Source organism: Amphiprion ocellaris, chromosome 1, assembly GCF_022539595.1.
Source record: "Amphiprion ocellaris isolate individual 3 ecotype Okinawa chromosome 1, ASM2253959v1, whole genome shotgun sequence".
Classification (NCBI taxonomy): Eukaryota; Metazoa; Chordata; class Actinopteri; family Pomacentridae; genus Amphiprion; species Amphiprion ocellaris.
In genome coordinates, this window is record NC_072766.1 from 7,564,219 (window position 1) to 7,581,443 (window position 17,225).

At 37.3% G+C, this 17,225-nt stretch overlaps 1 protein-coding gene across 2 annotated transcripts in view; it reads right to left on the reverse strand.

The window, feature by feature from the left end:
* Positions 1-17,225, reverse strand: part of gpc6a (glypican 6a) — a 178,415-nt gene that overhangs the window by 38,270 nt on the left and 122,920 nt on the right. The window contains exons 5-7 of one of the 2 annotated variants that reach the window (XM_055010740.1): positions 9,643-9,773; positions 7,467-7,610; positions 5,119-5,148 (exon numbers count right to left, since the gene is read on the reverse strand). In XM_055010740.1, coding sequence (XP_054866715.1) covers positions 5,119-5,148; positions 7,467-7,610; positions 9,643-9,773 — 305 coding nt within the window. The remainder of the gene's footprint in view (positions 1-5,118; positions 5,149-7,466; positions 7,611-9,642; positions 9,774-17,225) is intronic. The other variant, XM_055010745.1, reaches the window with a different exon arrangement.

Genomic DNA, 17,225 nt, shown 5'->3' on the forward strand with positions numbered 1-17,225 from the left:
AAATGCTGGGATGGTTTTAGGTTCTCCAGCTCAATTTATAAATGAGTTTACTCTGAGCAGTCATTTCTTTATTATAGCACTACAAAAACAAAGCCGTACAGTAACAGCACATTTCTCCTGCCTATGGCTGCCAAAACAAGATTGCAAAGCCATCTGAGACAAAGGAAACTTCGGTCCAGTTCGTGACAGTGTGGTTGTGTTGTTTTTCTCCTCATACAAACAATTCTGTAATAACAGAGTTGAATTGGGGACATCATCAGTCTTGGGCTTCTCAGCTCACATCCTATAGGTTCATGTGCCTGTATCTGAAACAGTTGTGAACATCCTGATCTATATGGTCAAAGTACTCCCTCAGCAGAGATACTGTGCAGACAAAAACTCTATAAAGCAAAAAAAAAAAAAAAAAAAAAGTAAAGGGGGAAAAAACGGACAACATAATAGTGGATTCTGCCGTCTTACATACAAAATGTATAACACAGGTATCATAAGTACAAAGTTCTGAAGTACAGCTGCACTCAGCCATAGCAATTGTATTTTTAAAAAAGTACTCAAGTTCTTACACCATGAAGTATAAAATTCTCTCTTTCCCAGAACTTTGTCAGCACAATCTAAATAGAGTTTAGAGAGCCCAACAGCACTTGTGCCCTGTGGTTGGAACTGCTGCTAAAGCATTAGCTCAGCATGGCCAGTATACTGAATTAGCATGCCAGTGCGATTAACTGGTCTTAACACTTGTTCTTTTTTTTTTGCCTGCTGATCTGCACAGACTATTAAAGAGAAAAACTATACAGAGCAGATCTGCATTACATGCCAGAATTTCATTAGGGCTGTAACTGGATCCATTTTATGGCATGACCCATGGATTTAACCAATTTGGCTGTGTTACCATTGGTCATAATTGGCAGTTGTGTCTGCGATTGCACTGGACGGAGTGATTTCACTATGACTGATTACTCTGGCAGGATGAAACTTTCATGTGGGAATAGTGATGTCGACTGCCATTCAGGGACTGAAGGATGTTCAGCTCTGGGTTTCTTTTCATGCATTCAAATGCACAGTGTGTTTCACTAAATCTCCATAAAACCCTTTAGTCCTCTCAGCATAGTGTGGCTGCAATAACCAATGCACACTAAAGCATACATAGGTGGTGCCTATTGACACTGGATTACTGTGATTGATTGAAGAAATAAAACACTGATCATTTATTTAACACTTTTTCCTTCCTGAGAAAAATGCTCTTTGCCAGATCGTTTCCTGGCTGTGGCACTCTGCTAAAACAATGTGAAATGGAGCGTGGAGAAAGGCCTGGCCACTGCTAATGACTGATTTACTTTCTTTCCAGCTGCATCCACATTTCAACGGTGCTCAACAACAAACAACTCATTAGGGAGGCTCAAAATATTTAGAAATTGGTCAAATAAATCAATAATGGAATTCCCTCAGGTCATCTATCACGTTCTTTTCCCCCGCAAGCATTTGTGTAATGGAGAAACGGACAGTAATGTTCTGTCAGCAATGTTAGTTAAAGGAGACAGACCAAGTAATTTCTGTCCGAATTGTGCCATCAGACATCTGCTTATGATTGGCAAAGTAAATTAGGGATATAAATATTGCTAACCTCCTCAAACTCTAAATGAGAACATGGAACACATGGTGGAGGATGTGCTCCAATGCTACTGTGTATGCTAAACATATAAAATTTGTCTCAACAGTGAATGAAGACCAATTAGCGTAGAATGGAGTTTTTAGTAAATTCTTATTTATACTCTTTACTTAAATGTATTATACAACTTTTATTATTGGGGGTAAAGAAATGTATTGATTATACTTCTTTGAAGAGGAAGGTTAAAAGTCTACAGCCAGCAGCCCTGTGAGGTTGTATTTAGGCATACTTAAGCATACAGAGTTATTAGTAGGGTTGGCTTGATCAAGGTTTTTCCGACTCAGTCTGATCTGAGTCATTTAATATTTACCTTCTGCAGAGTCCTAATCCTATACCATTTTCCTAGATAACAAAAACTTCAAGTACATTAAAGTTATTAAAATCAAACGAGTGTATATGTTTGACAATAGAACAGCTCTGAAATACAACTCAAAAGATTCTCTACACGCATGTCTAAACAGGTATTGTACATTAGCTGTAGTAGCTGTTTGTGCCACCAGGTGAAGCCGCTTAGTGTTTAACAATATAGTCACCCAAGAAGGGGATATTAGCAAGAGGTCAACATTGCCGGAGTTTAGCTCGCAAAGGGTCACTATGGCAGAGATTTTAATGACACTTAATCTCCACCAGCCAGAGCTGATACAACTATAACAGAACTGAAATAGTGCGTCCCAATGTAACAAATCTAGCTAAGGCTGAAATCACAAAAAAATCTGCTTCATGGTAAGACCAAGAATGATTATAAAAACTTCATCAGTCCAGTAAAGGTTGAGAAGTTCCAGTCTCGACCAAAGTTGTGGATCAACCTGCCGACAACACAGTTCTGCTACTAGCGTAGACTGAAATCCAACAAAACTTCAGCAGAGCCACAATATGTAACCACAGTCAGTTCCTACAGTAATTCAAAAATAAATAAATAAATAAATAAATATCTGATGTAGCAGTGGCTTTGTACCTGATATTAAAAATGCCATGTTTTTAATTAAACATCACAGCCTCTGTGGGTTGCCATCAGTTTCTTGTTTTTTTTGTTTTGTTTGTTTTTTTTAGACCAGTCAGTACACCAGAAAACAACACATTATATGCACCCAAACTGTCAAACCTTGGAAGAGGGCTGCCACCTATGATCTGTGCTACAAAGAGGGACAATGGAACAGACTTCTGACTCCAGAAGAAGCTTTCCTCTGAATTAGAAAGAACTGATACCACTATTATGAAGGCGGATTTAGGATTAGATGGGTAACTTTAGGTTTAACTCCAGCCCTTCAGGAATACGACGGTAGTTCATATCTTATCACGGTACATTGCCATGGTAACCTATACTGCATGCTTAACAGGTGGATTATGTTCGAGATAACAGATGAACGTGTATAAAAGCACTGCCTACTGACCAATAAAATTCTCTTGGAAACGGGCATCACTGGTCCTAGAAGGTCTTTAATGAATATTTATGTAAATGTGCTCATAGCTAGATTTAGAAACCATGCGTTGACTTAAGAAGTTGATAACCAGCTTTATATGATGGCTTAATGTGACTGCGGTTCTTAGGCTTTGTGAAGCCAGATAATAAAAAAGGTACCAGCAATACAGAAGCCATACTGAACTGCAAATATTGTAAGGCTGTAGTGTTTATATATGTCAAACATCACAAGTAAATTACATAGTAGTCTCACTTCAATTAAGATTCACAGACAAAACAGAATGCAGCAAGGCATGTGGTCAAAAGGCAGCATTTAACCCATTCATTTTGTCAGTTTTGTCCACATGAAGCCATGACAACACTCTATAAGTCAGCTACATTACCTTTTCGTAATAAGCTCATCTTACCAGGCATCTTTCAGTAAGAAATTGTTTCGCAGTGAGCTGGATGTGGAAGTGGATTACACAATATGCCCTACTTGTATCCATTTCAGAAGTAATGATGACTAACAGCTTTGCTGTCATTCACAAACCTCGTTTTTTAGTTCCTAGACCTTTTGTGTGCCTGAAACCACTCGCTTTTAAATCCAACTAGCTCAGAAAAGTACACACAACCCACATATACACACCCCTGCCACTGAAGTGCACCTCTTGACCACCCCATCACTCACACAAGTCAGCGCTGAAGTCAGTCCCAGTGGCTGATTACACAATATGTCACTGATTATGCTACTGCTTTATCAAAGCAGACGCTAATCAGACTGTAATCAGATACTGACTATAAGAGCAAAGATTTTCTGTATATATTTTGTCTTCTGTGTTCGAGATTTAAGGATGTTAGGAAGAAGCAAATAAATGTTAGATATCATCATCTGTTTACAGTACAGTCATAGCAGGAGCGTGCTACCAAGCATATAGATTTGTTTTACTCATTTCTAAATGTGTGCGTTTGCAACAGATACAATGTTGACCTTGAACAGATGTTAAATAACAGAGATGTTGTGACCTGACCCTCTGAATCTGAAACAATTTATGATCGTTTTTTTTTTGCAATATATTTTTTTCAATCATTTATTTTACAAAAAAAAGTGAAATCAACATGTGCAACATTTTCCCCCATGCCTAAGGTTTCACAAACACTGAAAAAAAGATGGTGAATACATACTATAGATATTTTACTACTTACATTTTTAATTTGCTTTTGTATTTGCTGCCTGCTCTGTGTAAACACAGTCTGCAGTTCAGCCCAGTTCAGCTGAGAAGTCCCTGAATTTCTGTTTCGTAACTACTGGTCAAAACCGAATTCGCAATAGCACTACAGTTGTACTGAGGAGAGCAGAATTTTTACTTTTTTACAGAATCAGTTTATTGTAACCTCTTTATATTAAATTCACACATGTAGAATAAAGTGATTTCGATAAAATATCACAATTTTATGCAAAGTTGTGGTTGTTTTTCCAGGAACGGTATGTAACGGTTGAGTAGTTCACGATCCACTGGAAAGTTGAAAAGATTCCTTTTGTTTTTGCAGTTACTGGCTCTGAAAAATGGTAGAAGATTTTTCTAAAGATAACATGCTTTCCAAACAAACTGACAGGTTTTGTGGTTATCATTGCTTTTGAAAGCAATTTATGCTGCACTCATGCAAAAAAAAAAAAAAAAATAATGGTGTAATCAGTTGATGAAGTCCAAAATTCAAGCAGGGTGAATGATGGCAGAGATTCAAACTCACAACTTCCTCGCTGTTGGGTGCGCCCTAACCATTCAACCAATATGTTGCCACTCTGAACTATTTTAGACAAAACAAGAAACAAGAAAAACCCAATTCACCTGCCTCAGCAGCTTGTACTTCACTTGCAGAAAAGTTGCAAAGAAACCAAAATAATTCAAGCAAACTAAACAAACAGACATGTCACACACAGGCAGTCAATATCAACTTTGAATAATGTCAAGGAGGGAAGTGCAATGGGCAAGTTGACTAAAACACCACAAGACAGATGACTCGGTGAAAGTAGGAGGAGGAATGGAAGGCTTACACTGTGTTGCATTGTCCTCCACACAACCCTCTGGGAGCAGCAGAGAAATGAAGAAGACAGAACTTTAATTGGACATCAAAGAAAAAGAGAGACAGAGAGATAGAACAGGAGCAAAAGAACGTCTATTAGTTGGTGAAGCAAAAAGTTAAATGATAAATGGTCCTGCTGAAATATTCTATTCGCCAGCCTATGAGGTTTAGTACCTCAAACCCTTTTATTCACAATGACTTATCCTCCACAAAATCAGTTTAAAATCTGCTGCTATCAGATCTGATCAATGCATAAATCAAGACGTGCATACAAGCAGCAGGTTAATGGGGCAAATCAGCCTGAAGTGGTCTAATAACAGTAGTTACTTCTTTCAATGCAATCAACTGAGCTTAGCAGAACACACAAACTCATTTAATACTCAAGAGTCTAACACATACTCAGCAGTCAATATTTTACTTCACTTGCTTCATAAATTTGCAGAAGGAAATGCAGGTAAAATGAGTGAGATATGAGAGAGTAAGACATTTTATCCTGAGCAACCCACTTCACTTTTCTTAGAATTTTTCTAATCTTTTACAAGCGGTAAGCCTGAGTGCATGTACACATAAAATATTAAAGATAGCGAAACTGGTGGATTTTTTCCAAATGTGCTTTTGCCTTATAGTGTTTTTTTCTCCATTCACACTCTTTTTGATGTGCATGTTATGCAGCAAAGAGGAGGATTTGATCCGATTTTTTTCAAACAAGGCCTGTATGCAAAGATATGCTGAAATCATGAATAACATTTCAAAGGTTAATGATTCATGCAGGCATTGAACATGTTATCTCATACAGTTACAGCTAGAAATGTAAGAGCATGGACAACTTCTGAGGACAATGTCAGTGCACTCTGCAGCCTTTAATCATGTCTCTGCTCCAGCGTATTTTCCATTTTAATCCAAAGTATTTATACAGTAGAAGAGTGAAGAGAAAAGCTGTATGTTTTATGTAAAAGAACAATAATGTATTTAATGAATGGATTTGCTACTTGGCCAGAGGATTATATAAAGGAGCTTCTTCAAACTCTTTAAATGGATTGGTCAAAGAACAGATTTATGTCATAAAATTATCTAGTTTAATAATATTCACTCCCCGTCCTCACATAATGTAGTTGTTATTCTTCTGAAATGTCCTTCACTGCACTGAAATATATTTCAGTGGAATCTTTTCAAGGCATCAATTGTTGCACAACATAAAACGTCCAATCAAGAGAACATTTTATAAAGATTTGTAAGAACAAAGACATGGGTTATATGCTATGTAGAGAAAATTCAGATCCTTTGCTTAAAGTTTTCAAATGTATGACAATTCAGTTTTTAACAGGTACAATATGATATCATTTGTACAACGCTATACTCTGACAGCTCTTGAGAGCGCATTGAGACATCACAGCAGAATGTAGTTTGTTTGGACAGATGAACATTCGTGGGCTGTGAGTCTTGCTTTAACATTTTGTCAGCTTGAGAACTTCTGTGTTGCTCCATACTGAGGCTTGACACCGACGGCCTCCTACACAGTGTGTCTCAAAAGCAATGGGTGGTGAAATAGACCTTTTTATAGCCTCAATTAATGTCTTCCGATTTTTACTTATCTTGAAGTTTGGTGGGCGGATGCTGAATCTGCTGTAGACTCAACATAATACAGATTTGGTGGATAAGGCATGGGATGTTTTTGTCATTATATACACTGAGTAATCCATTACAAAGATTTTTTTACTGTTTTCCTGCAGTCAGACATTCTGAGGAATAAATATTGAGCAGCATGTCCACGTAGGCATGTGCTTTTGTGAGGTCTCTGCAGCCACTGGCAGTGAATGTTAGAAACAGAAATATATTTTAACTGGGAGTACAGCAGCGGTGGAAGTCACACAGCTCCTGGCGGCTATATGGACTACACGAACATGCCTCTATTTTTTCTGGCCTTTGGACTTGAGCCCCGGTAAGTCGACCTTAAACTCAGCATGCCTCCACCAAGTCTGCCTCTGCCACTAATATTTCATAAACCCACTTCTATACAGCTCGGAAAATCAGTTGAGCTGTTAAAATATGTCAGTAAGGAAGAGTGTTGGGCATCTTTTACGGGTATAATTCAGAAATACACTAGAAACCTTAGCCTTCATTAGGCTTTAAAGTAGAGATTTAGTTGTATTAATACAAAGGATCTGATTGTTTAGGCATCTCTACTAAAGAATGCTGCTTTATTTTTTTATACAATATAGTTAATTCTGATCATTATTTTACTTATTTTTTAAAAATTATTTACGCATTTTCAAGTCAAACTAGACACTGTCGGGGTTCTTGTCCTGTCTTTCTACTCACCAGTCTATCCAGGCTTGTTCCAGCTGCTGTGGTCGGCCTCTCTTCAGGAGTGTAGGGTCTGAAACGAGTGCTGAACACATCTGAGATTCCCCGTGCAGACCTGCCTATTCCTGATGGTTTTGGTTGACCACACCCTTGAAAAACCTTAAACAGAACAGAGGGGGGTACAGTTACTGTAGAGAGATGACAAGGGATAAGAGGGTAGAGACTGGTCTAAGAAGTAAAAAGTCCCTGGTTTTGCAACATTAACACAGCATTTCCTCATACGAACGTTTTTCTCACTGCAGTGCTGAATAGTCTGGATGTCAGCAGTCAGAGGCTGCCTGAACTCTGCACTCAGCCAGGACGAAGTCTATTTCTTTACAGAATACACATCCATTTGGATCCCAGGGAAGTTGCACTGTAGTTTGCCTACACCGCTGACATTTTGTCCTTGAAAAGCCTCTGTCGATTTGCTCACAGCACCATTTCTAGTTTGTGATTTGAGACAGAAAAATATATAGAGCCAGCCTGGAACCAATGCTGTCTATCAGTGCCTGAGTCTCCTTTTACAAGATGTGTCATTTTGGTGAGGAAAAAAAAAAAGAATTAACCCTTGATGTGTCGTTACTCGCCTCCAAATGAAAGCTATCATTACAGAATGGCATTGCTGAGTTCAGAATTTTAAAGAAATATCTAATTTGACCAGCATTTCTCCATCAAAACCATTGTTGTGCAGCAATCTTGTAGTTAGTGTATGACAACTAACAGAGTCATGTTGTTCTAAATTTTAAAAGTGACATCTTTGACAAAGGAAAATACAAAATGTCAGCATTTTACAGTGAAAATAACGATATCAGAGAACATCGTACCGAAACACAAGACAACCTCACATTAACACAGTTCATAAAGGCTCATCGTGACAACTGATTGTTTTCAGATGCTTTGGTCTCTATAGGTTTCTTGGGCCCCATACAACTCGCCACAAAACACCAGCGCTCATTAGCATTCCTCTCTGTCCTCTCTGCTGGCCCCTGGCTCAGGATGTGATGGATCACTCTAATGTGCTGCTTGGCTGTCATGACAAGAGGATGTCTTTTCTCTAATATTTATCAATTCTTCACTGTGATTACAGTTTCAATATCTCGCGAGTAAAGTGATTTTCAACAGGTCGGTGCAGCAGGACTGCAGGTACAACGTGATGTGGCTTGATATATTTCACAGAGGTTGGGGAAATGACTGCACACGGTTAAAATGTGAATACGAAGAAAGACTGTAATCTCAGACAAATCTGTCAGCCGAGCACCACGTTGCAGAATTGAGGCATCAAGAGCATTGTTGCTGAGTTAAGCTGGACATAGTGGCCCTCTTGATAGGGGAAAGAATGTGACATCTAATTCGCACTGACCTTCTAAACTCTGGCATGAAGATAGGCGACAATGCGCCAAATGATAAGAATGAAGAATTGAGGGGAAAACTTGTCTTTTGGCGAGAAAGAAAGAAAAAAATATTCACAGTGTGATAATATCCTGAGAGCCACTTCATATTGAAAATATTCCAAAGACTGATTAGCCATTCGAACTCTGAAGAGGATAAAGAGGAAATTAGCTGCTTCTCTCGCATGTTAAACTGTCTCCTAAAATCACCTTAATATGCCACTAAAAGGTTTGCCAAATATATTTTAGAAATAATGTGCAGAGCAGGGTTCCTGTCCTGCACCTTCAGAATCCACAACACTTTGATGAAAGTAGATTAATACATTGTGGTTTTGGTACATAGAGAAAAAGTCACGTGGGTAAGAATCATATGTTGAGTGTGATCACCTTTATATCGATAGAAAGCTTGCTGTGATGTGTGGTACGTTTATTTTGACCTTTGTTTTTGAGAATTTGTAGAATATTAAATGTGTTGAAACTTGTCACTGTGCTCTAAATATATGCCAAAATTTTCACCTTTTGCTGAAATAAGGAATCAATACATTGAAATTCACTCATACAACCCAATTAGTATGCTCATTATGGAGTCATTTTGACAATAGGCATGTCCATTATCTGAGATTTTGTGGCAATTCACAAAACAAAAAACTTAAAAATACAAATAATTCAGTCAGATTTGTTCCTATATACCACATTTATTTTAAATAAAAAGATGCAACCTATTAGAAAACTAAATGCAAAGACACTCCAGTCTTCAGTACCTTGGCTGACACTTGCATGCTGTTGTCCTGCATGGTCATGATAGCTTCCGAGATCTTGATGTCAATCGGCTCGATGACTGCTTCGATGTTGAAGGGTCCCTCCAGCCTGTCTGCCACCAGCAGCATGGCATCTGCCACAACACAGAGGACACATGTCAGCTGAAGAGATATCAAACGCTCACATGGAAATGTTGCTAACTCGGTTTTCGCACACAGTATGTTCCTATGTTTGCATCATCTACGAGCATTACCAATCCTCAATGCAAAATCCTCCTCTGGGCCTCATCATCTGTATATGACACGAGTTCAACAAAGAGGACAAAGAAAGGAGCCTTCACCAAATGTGTTGACAACCAACAATTACAAACACAAAAGCAACCTGCCAGCACCTTCATTTATTTTTCAAAAACACCCACAATGTCAGAAAAACATCGGTGGATAGAAGAATCCTGGTGTTCACACGAGATGCTCAAGTGGAAATTTCAATTTCAATATAGTAACCTTGCAAATAGCTTTTACATAAAACAAATCCTTGATTTACATACTCATTAATTACTCCAGTTAGATCGAAAATTTAAAACTGATACATTCATCTGTGTGCATTGATGGTTTCTAAGTTCTGAAAGAATAAAATCATGTATTTTGCTAGTAATTATGTTTTTAATTACATCTCTGGCATTTAGTGCTTAATTGACTTCTTGAATTCCATAAAGCATGTGAACACTTAACTCTACCATGACGCAACACAAAAATAAAACCTGGTAAATATAGCACAGTTGCCATCAAATGCAAGTCATTTTAGCACCATCACTCCATAAAGTCAACTCCCAGAACCCTGCATGCCTATCTAATTTCTTTCTTCCACATTTAAGTCAACTTTTATGTCCTTCAGGTCAGGAAGAGTGTGCGGTAAAGTTTCCCAGCATGCAGTCCTAGCATGCTTGATACTTTTGTGTTCTCTGTATTTTGATTCTCGCACATTTCACTGGCAAGACAGTCTGTGAGATCCATTACATGTTCACAGTTTTAATCTCCCATATGACTTCTGGAGCTTGGCCTCCTTTCCAGTAACACACCTATATATCACTGGTGTCATGTCTTATGTTACTAAAGTGTCTGTGTTTGCATTTTATTTCAAACCCCTGATGAAGGCTTCCAACTGAAATACATTAGCCATGAAATATTAAAGGCCTTTTGTCATTACACCTCAAGACAAGAGAGCCTTGGGTTTCATTCTTCTTGACTGCAGTCATTTTACCAGTTGACTCCACAGAGCACTTTGCCTACTGAGTATGATTTTTTTCCCTCAGTTTTAATTAAACAAAGAAAGAGTACAGATTTTTCCTTCTTTGATTAAGTCCTTGCATTTTTAGTATTTTTATAGTCTGTACTGACACCTTGTTCCTGCTCTCATTAGGTCCTCCTCCAGGTCTTTGACAATAATATGCACAAGAAGATTTCCAGCTTGACCATGACTTGTAAAAGTTGCGTTTTTGGACCTTTGCTAGTGTAATGATATATTTGTTGAGCAACAATTCGGCAGCCTTACATACTAGGTGAGTAAAAAGCACCAGTATTAACTAGGGTTTACTCACAACAACAACATAATAATGAACAAGCAAATGAAACATAGAAATGAAGCAATAGCTTAATACATAATATATTTAGCCATTGAAGCATAGAAATAAAAGCAGATCAATAAAGTCAAAATCCAAAAAGGCCGTCCAATAAAAACAGATGGCTCTATTAACGACAATCCATCTACTAATAACAAATATGTCATTGGTCAGTTGATTAATTCTTAATCAAATATATTTTAGAAAAATTCCAGATTCTCTTGAAATAGGTTTAAAGTGAAGGCTTGCATATACTCAGCAGTTTTGAATGGAACTGTATTGTTGTTACGGCCAACGCCTCCTACCCCGGGTGTGTGTTTTAACCAAATGTTGTGGTTATGCAAATAGGGCTGTGTGATCCCCACTCTCTGGTTGGACCGTGACAGCAGAGGCGTGGCTGCGACCAGGAGTCCTGCGATTGGTGCGGCGCTCACCAGGCTGACCAACCGAAAACTGCCAACTCTTTTAAAAGAGTTGTCAGTTCAACTGAACGGGGCAGCTGACTTCCAGCGTGCCTTTCGGTGTTCTTGTGTGGTTGAGGCAAGATTGTCTGTGTGAAAGGAATTGGGCGAGGGTTAGAATCAAAAACTGATGCAGCCTCATTTCATTCCAGGTAGTTCCTTTTGTCTAGGTTTCACCAGGATTAGGGGTGCTGACTCCTGTGTAAGTTTTGTTTTGTCAGTTCCCATTTAGTGAGTTTTTTTTGTTCCGTTTTTCTTTTGTCCACCTCGATGGTAGTGTTAAGTTCTCCTTATGAGAACTCTTTTTGTGTTTTGCTATTTTCTTTGATTTGAGCAGCACCCACCAGCCCTCTTCCTTAGTTTTGCCTCAGTTTGTATAGTAACGTGCACATTTCTGTTCAACCTTTTCTGTAATAAATAATTTGATTTTTACCACCAACAACTGTTTATGTTGCCCCCCACCCCGCCCCGAGCCGGGGTTGTAACAATTGTATTTATTGCTGCCTATTTATGTGCTATCAGACATCACAATTAGTTATGTCTTCAGAAAACATCATTGCTTCCGCTGTGCTTAATAAACACATCACATTAACATAACATAAAAATATGGATGCTGTATTAATAAATAATATAAACTGAACCGGGACTGTGACCTTGCATGAGTCTTGGCATAAATCAATATTGAAAATAGATTACCCACCAAAGTGACACTTTTTATTTTCATTAAAAGAGTGCGATATTAATATGTTCATACAGAAGGAGGGCACTATTGATCGTGTCACACTGAAAGATGTCTGGGGTGAAAATTCTGTGTTTGATATTTTCCTTAGACTCTGTCTTCTCTTTCACACGTTAATTAAAAGGCTGCCAAGTCTTGTTTGAGGGGTCAGCGCTGGTTAAGTGGGAGGGCAGTGATCTCGAGAAAACTTTTATCTCTGTGCAGTGACATTTGCAGAGACATGGACTAACAAGGAAAAGCCTATTTAGCCCAAAGGGCAGCAGAAACACTGTTCCTCGTCCACTGAGTCATCAATAATAGTTAATAGAATGAGTAAATAATTAAAACAGAAGTGATCATGACTACAAATTTGATGAAAAGTGACAACCTGCTGTGATACTGTCAAAGAGCAGAATTTACCATGGAGCATCCATGCTGACTTCAGCTTGGACTGTTTCTGACTTGTCGAGCAACTGATCTCTAAAACCACAAATACAAAACAGATGTAGTTTTCAACAAATGTTACTTTTAATCAACAGAATTTTAGTTTAGGCTATTTTCAGTTGCAGTATTTGCAGAAGCAGGCCAGTGTAGGTGGATCAACTAAAAATAAAACTAAAGTGCACACGTTCATCTTATTGGAGCAATGTCTATGGCGCAGAGGGAGACAACGCCTGTCAATAGAGTGCAGTGTTTTGCTTTTTCTTATTTCTATAGAATTTGTTAATTTTAAGAAAACTATCGTAAAATATCAACATTATCCATGGTTGTCTCGGTGCAGTTCAAAATTCTGCTTCCAAAGCTGTGAAAATTTGATTTGAGAGCACCTGCGAGCACTTAAAAAAATCAGGACAAGAAATCCTCATCCCTAACTGACAAAACGGGTCAGTGCCCTCCATACCAGCAGGATTCTTGAGTGCTTTCTGATCTGGCCCACCTGTGGTTCAGACAAGTTCAGACAACTGAAATGTCTTGGTTCTGGCCAAAAGGCTGCTATAATGGTGGTGTCACAATTCAATACTGACCACAATTATGGTTGTTTTGGTTTACCGCAAATGAATGAACACAATCAACTGCAGTATTGATGTTTAAAATGTTCTGCTCAAAGAAAAAAGACACAGAAAAAACAGCCCATGCAGATACAATCACTTGGTTTAAGTAAATCTCACACCTTGTTTCACTCTTTTTCAATTTTTAGTCCCACACCTGTCTGAGTTGTGAATGTCGCAGTAACTGAGTGATGAGGTAAGAGGCTTTTCTGTGTGCAGGCACCTAACGAACATCTGCTGAAGCCTGAATATGAGGCATTAATGGAACATCGACAAATTGTCTCCATCAGTTAGCAGAAGTTCACTGTAAAAAAGAAAGAAAAAACCTGTAAAAAAAAGTGAAAATCGGATAATATGTTACACAATGGTGCAATACTGTAACTTTCAAAAACTGTGAATATCTTTGAAATAGTCATGTTTTGAGCTGATTTTAATACAGTAAAACTGTCATTTTATATTGTAAGAGAAGAAACTCTTACTATTTGTAAAAAAAAACATTTTTGAATTCTCAGTATATGCATTTTTTTCTTTTTCTTGTAGAAATAACTTCATTTTTTGCAGATTTCAATATAGTATCATTATATTAAATTATAGAAAAACATAGTGTAATTTTACAGATACAATATTACAAAAGAGCAAATGTCCATTTATAAATGCAGAGATTTTTACTGTTGCCATTATTTACAGTTTCACCTTGTGTTTTTTTTTTACTCTTAACATGTCTTTTTAAATTTATTATCTGCAAATTAACAAAACAGTAAAAATGTTAACTTTTAAAAAAGATTATAGATAAAAACGGTTACACTGCCTTACTATTTAAACTTTCTTTAAATCAGACAAGAAGTCCATTTGCATGCTGTGTTCATCTATTTGTTCACCGTGTTTTGCCACTAGGGAATGCACTGAATTCAGGTGAAGGAGAACCTTTTTTTAATGGCAAGATTTGCATAGATATTAGTGCATTTGGGCCAAAGTGAAAGTCAAACGGGTGCGCTGTTTATTTAAATGCAAACGTGCAAAAAAATATTTTAAATCAATTGACAATTGTGATAAATAATCGCGATCTCAATATACTGATCAAAATAATTGTGATTATTATTTTGGCCCTGATTGGCAGCCCATTAATGTGGTCACGAAAACCAGTACTTACTGAGTGTTAGTAGAGAGAGGAGAGGGAACACAAACATTCAAGTACTGTAAGGCGCACATTTAATACTGCAGTGACTGCTGTTCACAACTTGTACTGAGTTTGAACTCAGTAAAATATGTTTTAATATTGTGCATTGCAACCTCGTATGGAAACTTGAACTTGTTCTGTAAGAAAAGCTTAGGAGCTTGTAAAATTGACAAATACGATCATTGGGATAAGTCAGGTATTGGTCTTACAATTACTGCGTAACACGGCAGTGGAAAGCCAATACCATTCAAGACTGTCCTGAGCAGCCGCTGCAGAATGTGTTTAGCTCCTGCCTTCAGGCTGGCATTTCAAAGTACCTGTCATGAGACCGAAGAAACATAAAGTCTCCCTCCTCTCCGTGGCAACTGACAGGGCAGGATATTAAGCTGGCCCGCTTGACTAACAGGAGTGATTTAGAGGACAGGTGAGTACAGAAGAGAGAGCAGTAGCCTGTTTAAAGAGGGGTAAATTAAAAACATAAAGATTCAATCACAAACCTGCTGACAATAAATGAATGGAGTTGTAATAATATCCAGAGCTCCAGTCTAGTAGCTGCTGCACTGCAATCCAGCCTCATCACAATCAAGTAGATACAGCATATTTAAAGATATATCTCTTATATTTCAGTATAAACAGATACCTTGAACAAATAAAATATTGTCTACCAAGTATTCACAAAGCATTACAAAACATTTACATGCATTGTTCATACTGTTAATGCTTTTCAGTGGGTCAAAAGTTGAAAAATTAGGAATCATAAAAGCGTGAATGTCATAGTCCCTAAACATGAAAAACTATGTCATTAAAAGCTGTATATAGACAAATCAATGCTAACTGTTTACACTTTTAATGTAACACTTTATAGTACTTCAATTTTTTTCCATTTACATATCAAAAGTTCAATACATGTCTTTTCCTGTTTATTTGTTGTTTTTTTTTCATTTGCTGCCACAGTAACCTTCTGCAAAAGCCTCATTAAGTTAAACAGTTTCATGTTATGTCATAGTTGATATGTTGCTTTTACTTTGATGTGTGTGCTGTTTGTCTAATGACACTTTTGATCTGCTTCAAGAACAGAAATTACACTAATTGCCAGTTTAGTCACAGGTCATAGCAGTATCTCAGATGCCCCTGATCAGATTTTGGCCAAAACTGAAGAATGATGCACTTTGCTATTCAAATGGGTCAATATATAATTGTGGGATTTTTTGTAACATAGTTGACAGGTATCATAGTTGACATTTTTGCTGTTTTCAGGCCTAAAATCAACATGGCCGCTTATAACCACCACATGACATTTTTACAGAAAATATTATATATAAAATTGAGCAAAATTAAAATTGAAAGTTATTTATAAAGATATTGTAGTAAACCTGTTGACATGCCATAAATCCACACTTGACTCACACACTACTTTATATTAAATAACTCAGAAAGCCTTGGAGTCTTGCCAGTCTTTTCTTCAGGAGGAAATGACATCATGTGGAGCAGGTCATGTGATCTGGAATTAACACACTTCCTCCAGAGGTGTTTTTGTAATGGGTAACTTAGTTGAAAGTGATTTCTCAGACACAGATACAATTTGTTATTTTCCATATAAAATTTGATATATTGCCAAAAAAGAAATATCTGTCATGATTATCTCAACTTAATAAAAACACAATCAAAACAATTTTTGAATAAGCTCATTTTATTGTTGTTTAACTAATTAGAAGGTGGTTGTTATTAAATTGGGATGGCTATTTAGTTGACATTTTAGTGATATCCAGTCATTTTTTATTGATAAGTGATCGTTTCAATAATAAATACTTATGGAATTTGTAAAGACATGATCATAATGAACATAAAGAAACAATATATTTTTTTACTTCTAATAAGAATGTATGCAAGATATATCCCATGGACTTCAAAAGTCCCTCAGTTATATATTGACTCAAATTGGGACAGGTATCTAAAGCCACGATTCCACAAACACAAAATGCAAAATATGTGTACTTACGTATATGAATATATATGTTGAGATGTGTGATTTGTTTATTTATTTTATATATGTCTTTCTTTTTTTTCTGATTATGTTTTATATTATGAATGGAATGAAGTGGAACTAGTAAATATATGGAAATGGTGGAATGATGACTATCAATGCTGATTATGATTATGTGAATATAGCTAACATTACCGAATTAAAATGTAAGGAATAATTGTATCTTCAGTTACTGGGGAGTGGACTCGATAAGTTCTTTGAACTTTCATTTATTCCCTTTGAGAAACAATGTATTGATTTTCCTCAGAATTGCTTTATATGCTTATGTTTACGTTTAACTCAATAAAGAATTGAATCTCTGAATCTCACCTACTCGGCGCGGTGCGGCTCGCCACTATTGTATCTGACTCGGCTCGTCTCGGTTTAGTTGTTTTTCCATATAGCCTCATCGTGGGTGGAGTCGTCATAGCGCAGCAAGCCGAAAGTCCCTTAACGTCATTTGCGCGCGACACAAACATAACGGAGGCGATGGTTCACCTGCTGCTCAGTCTGTGGCTTTCTGTCAGATTCAAAGTAAT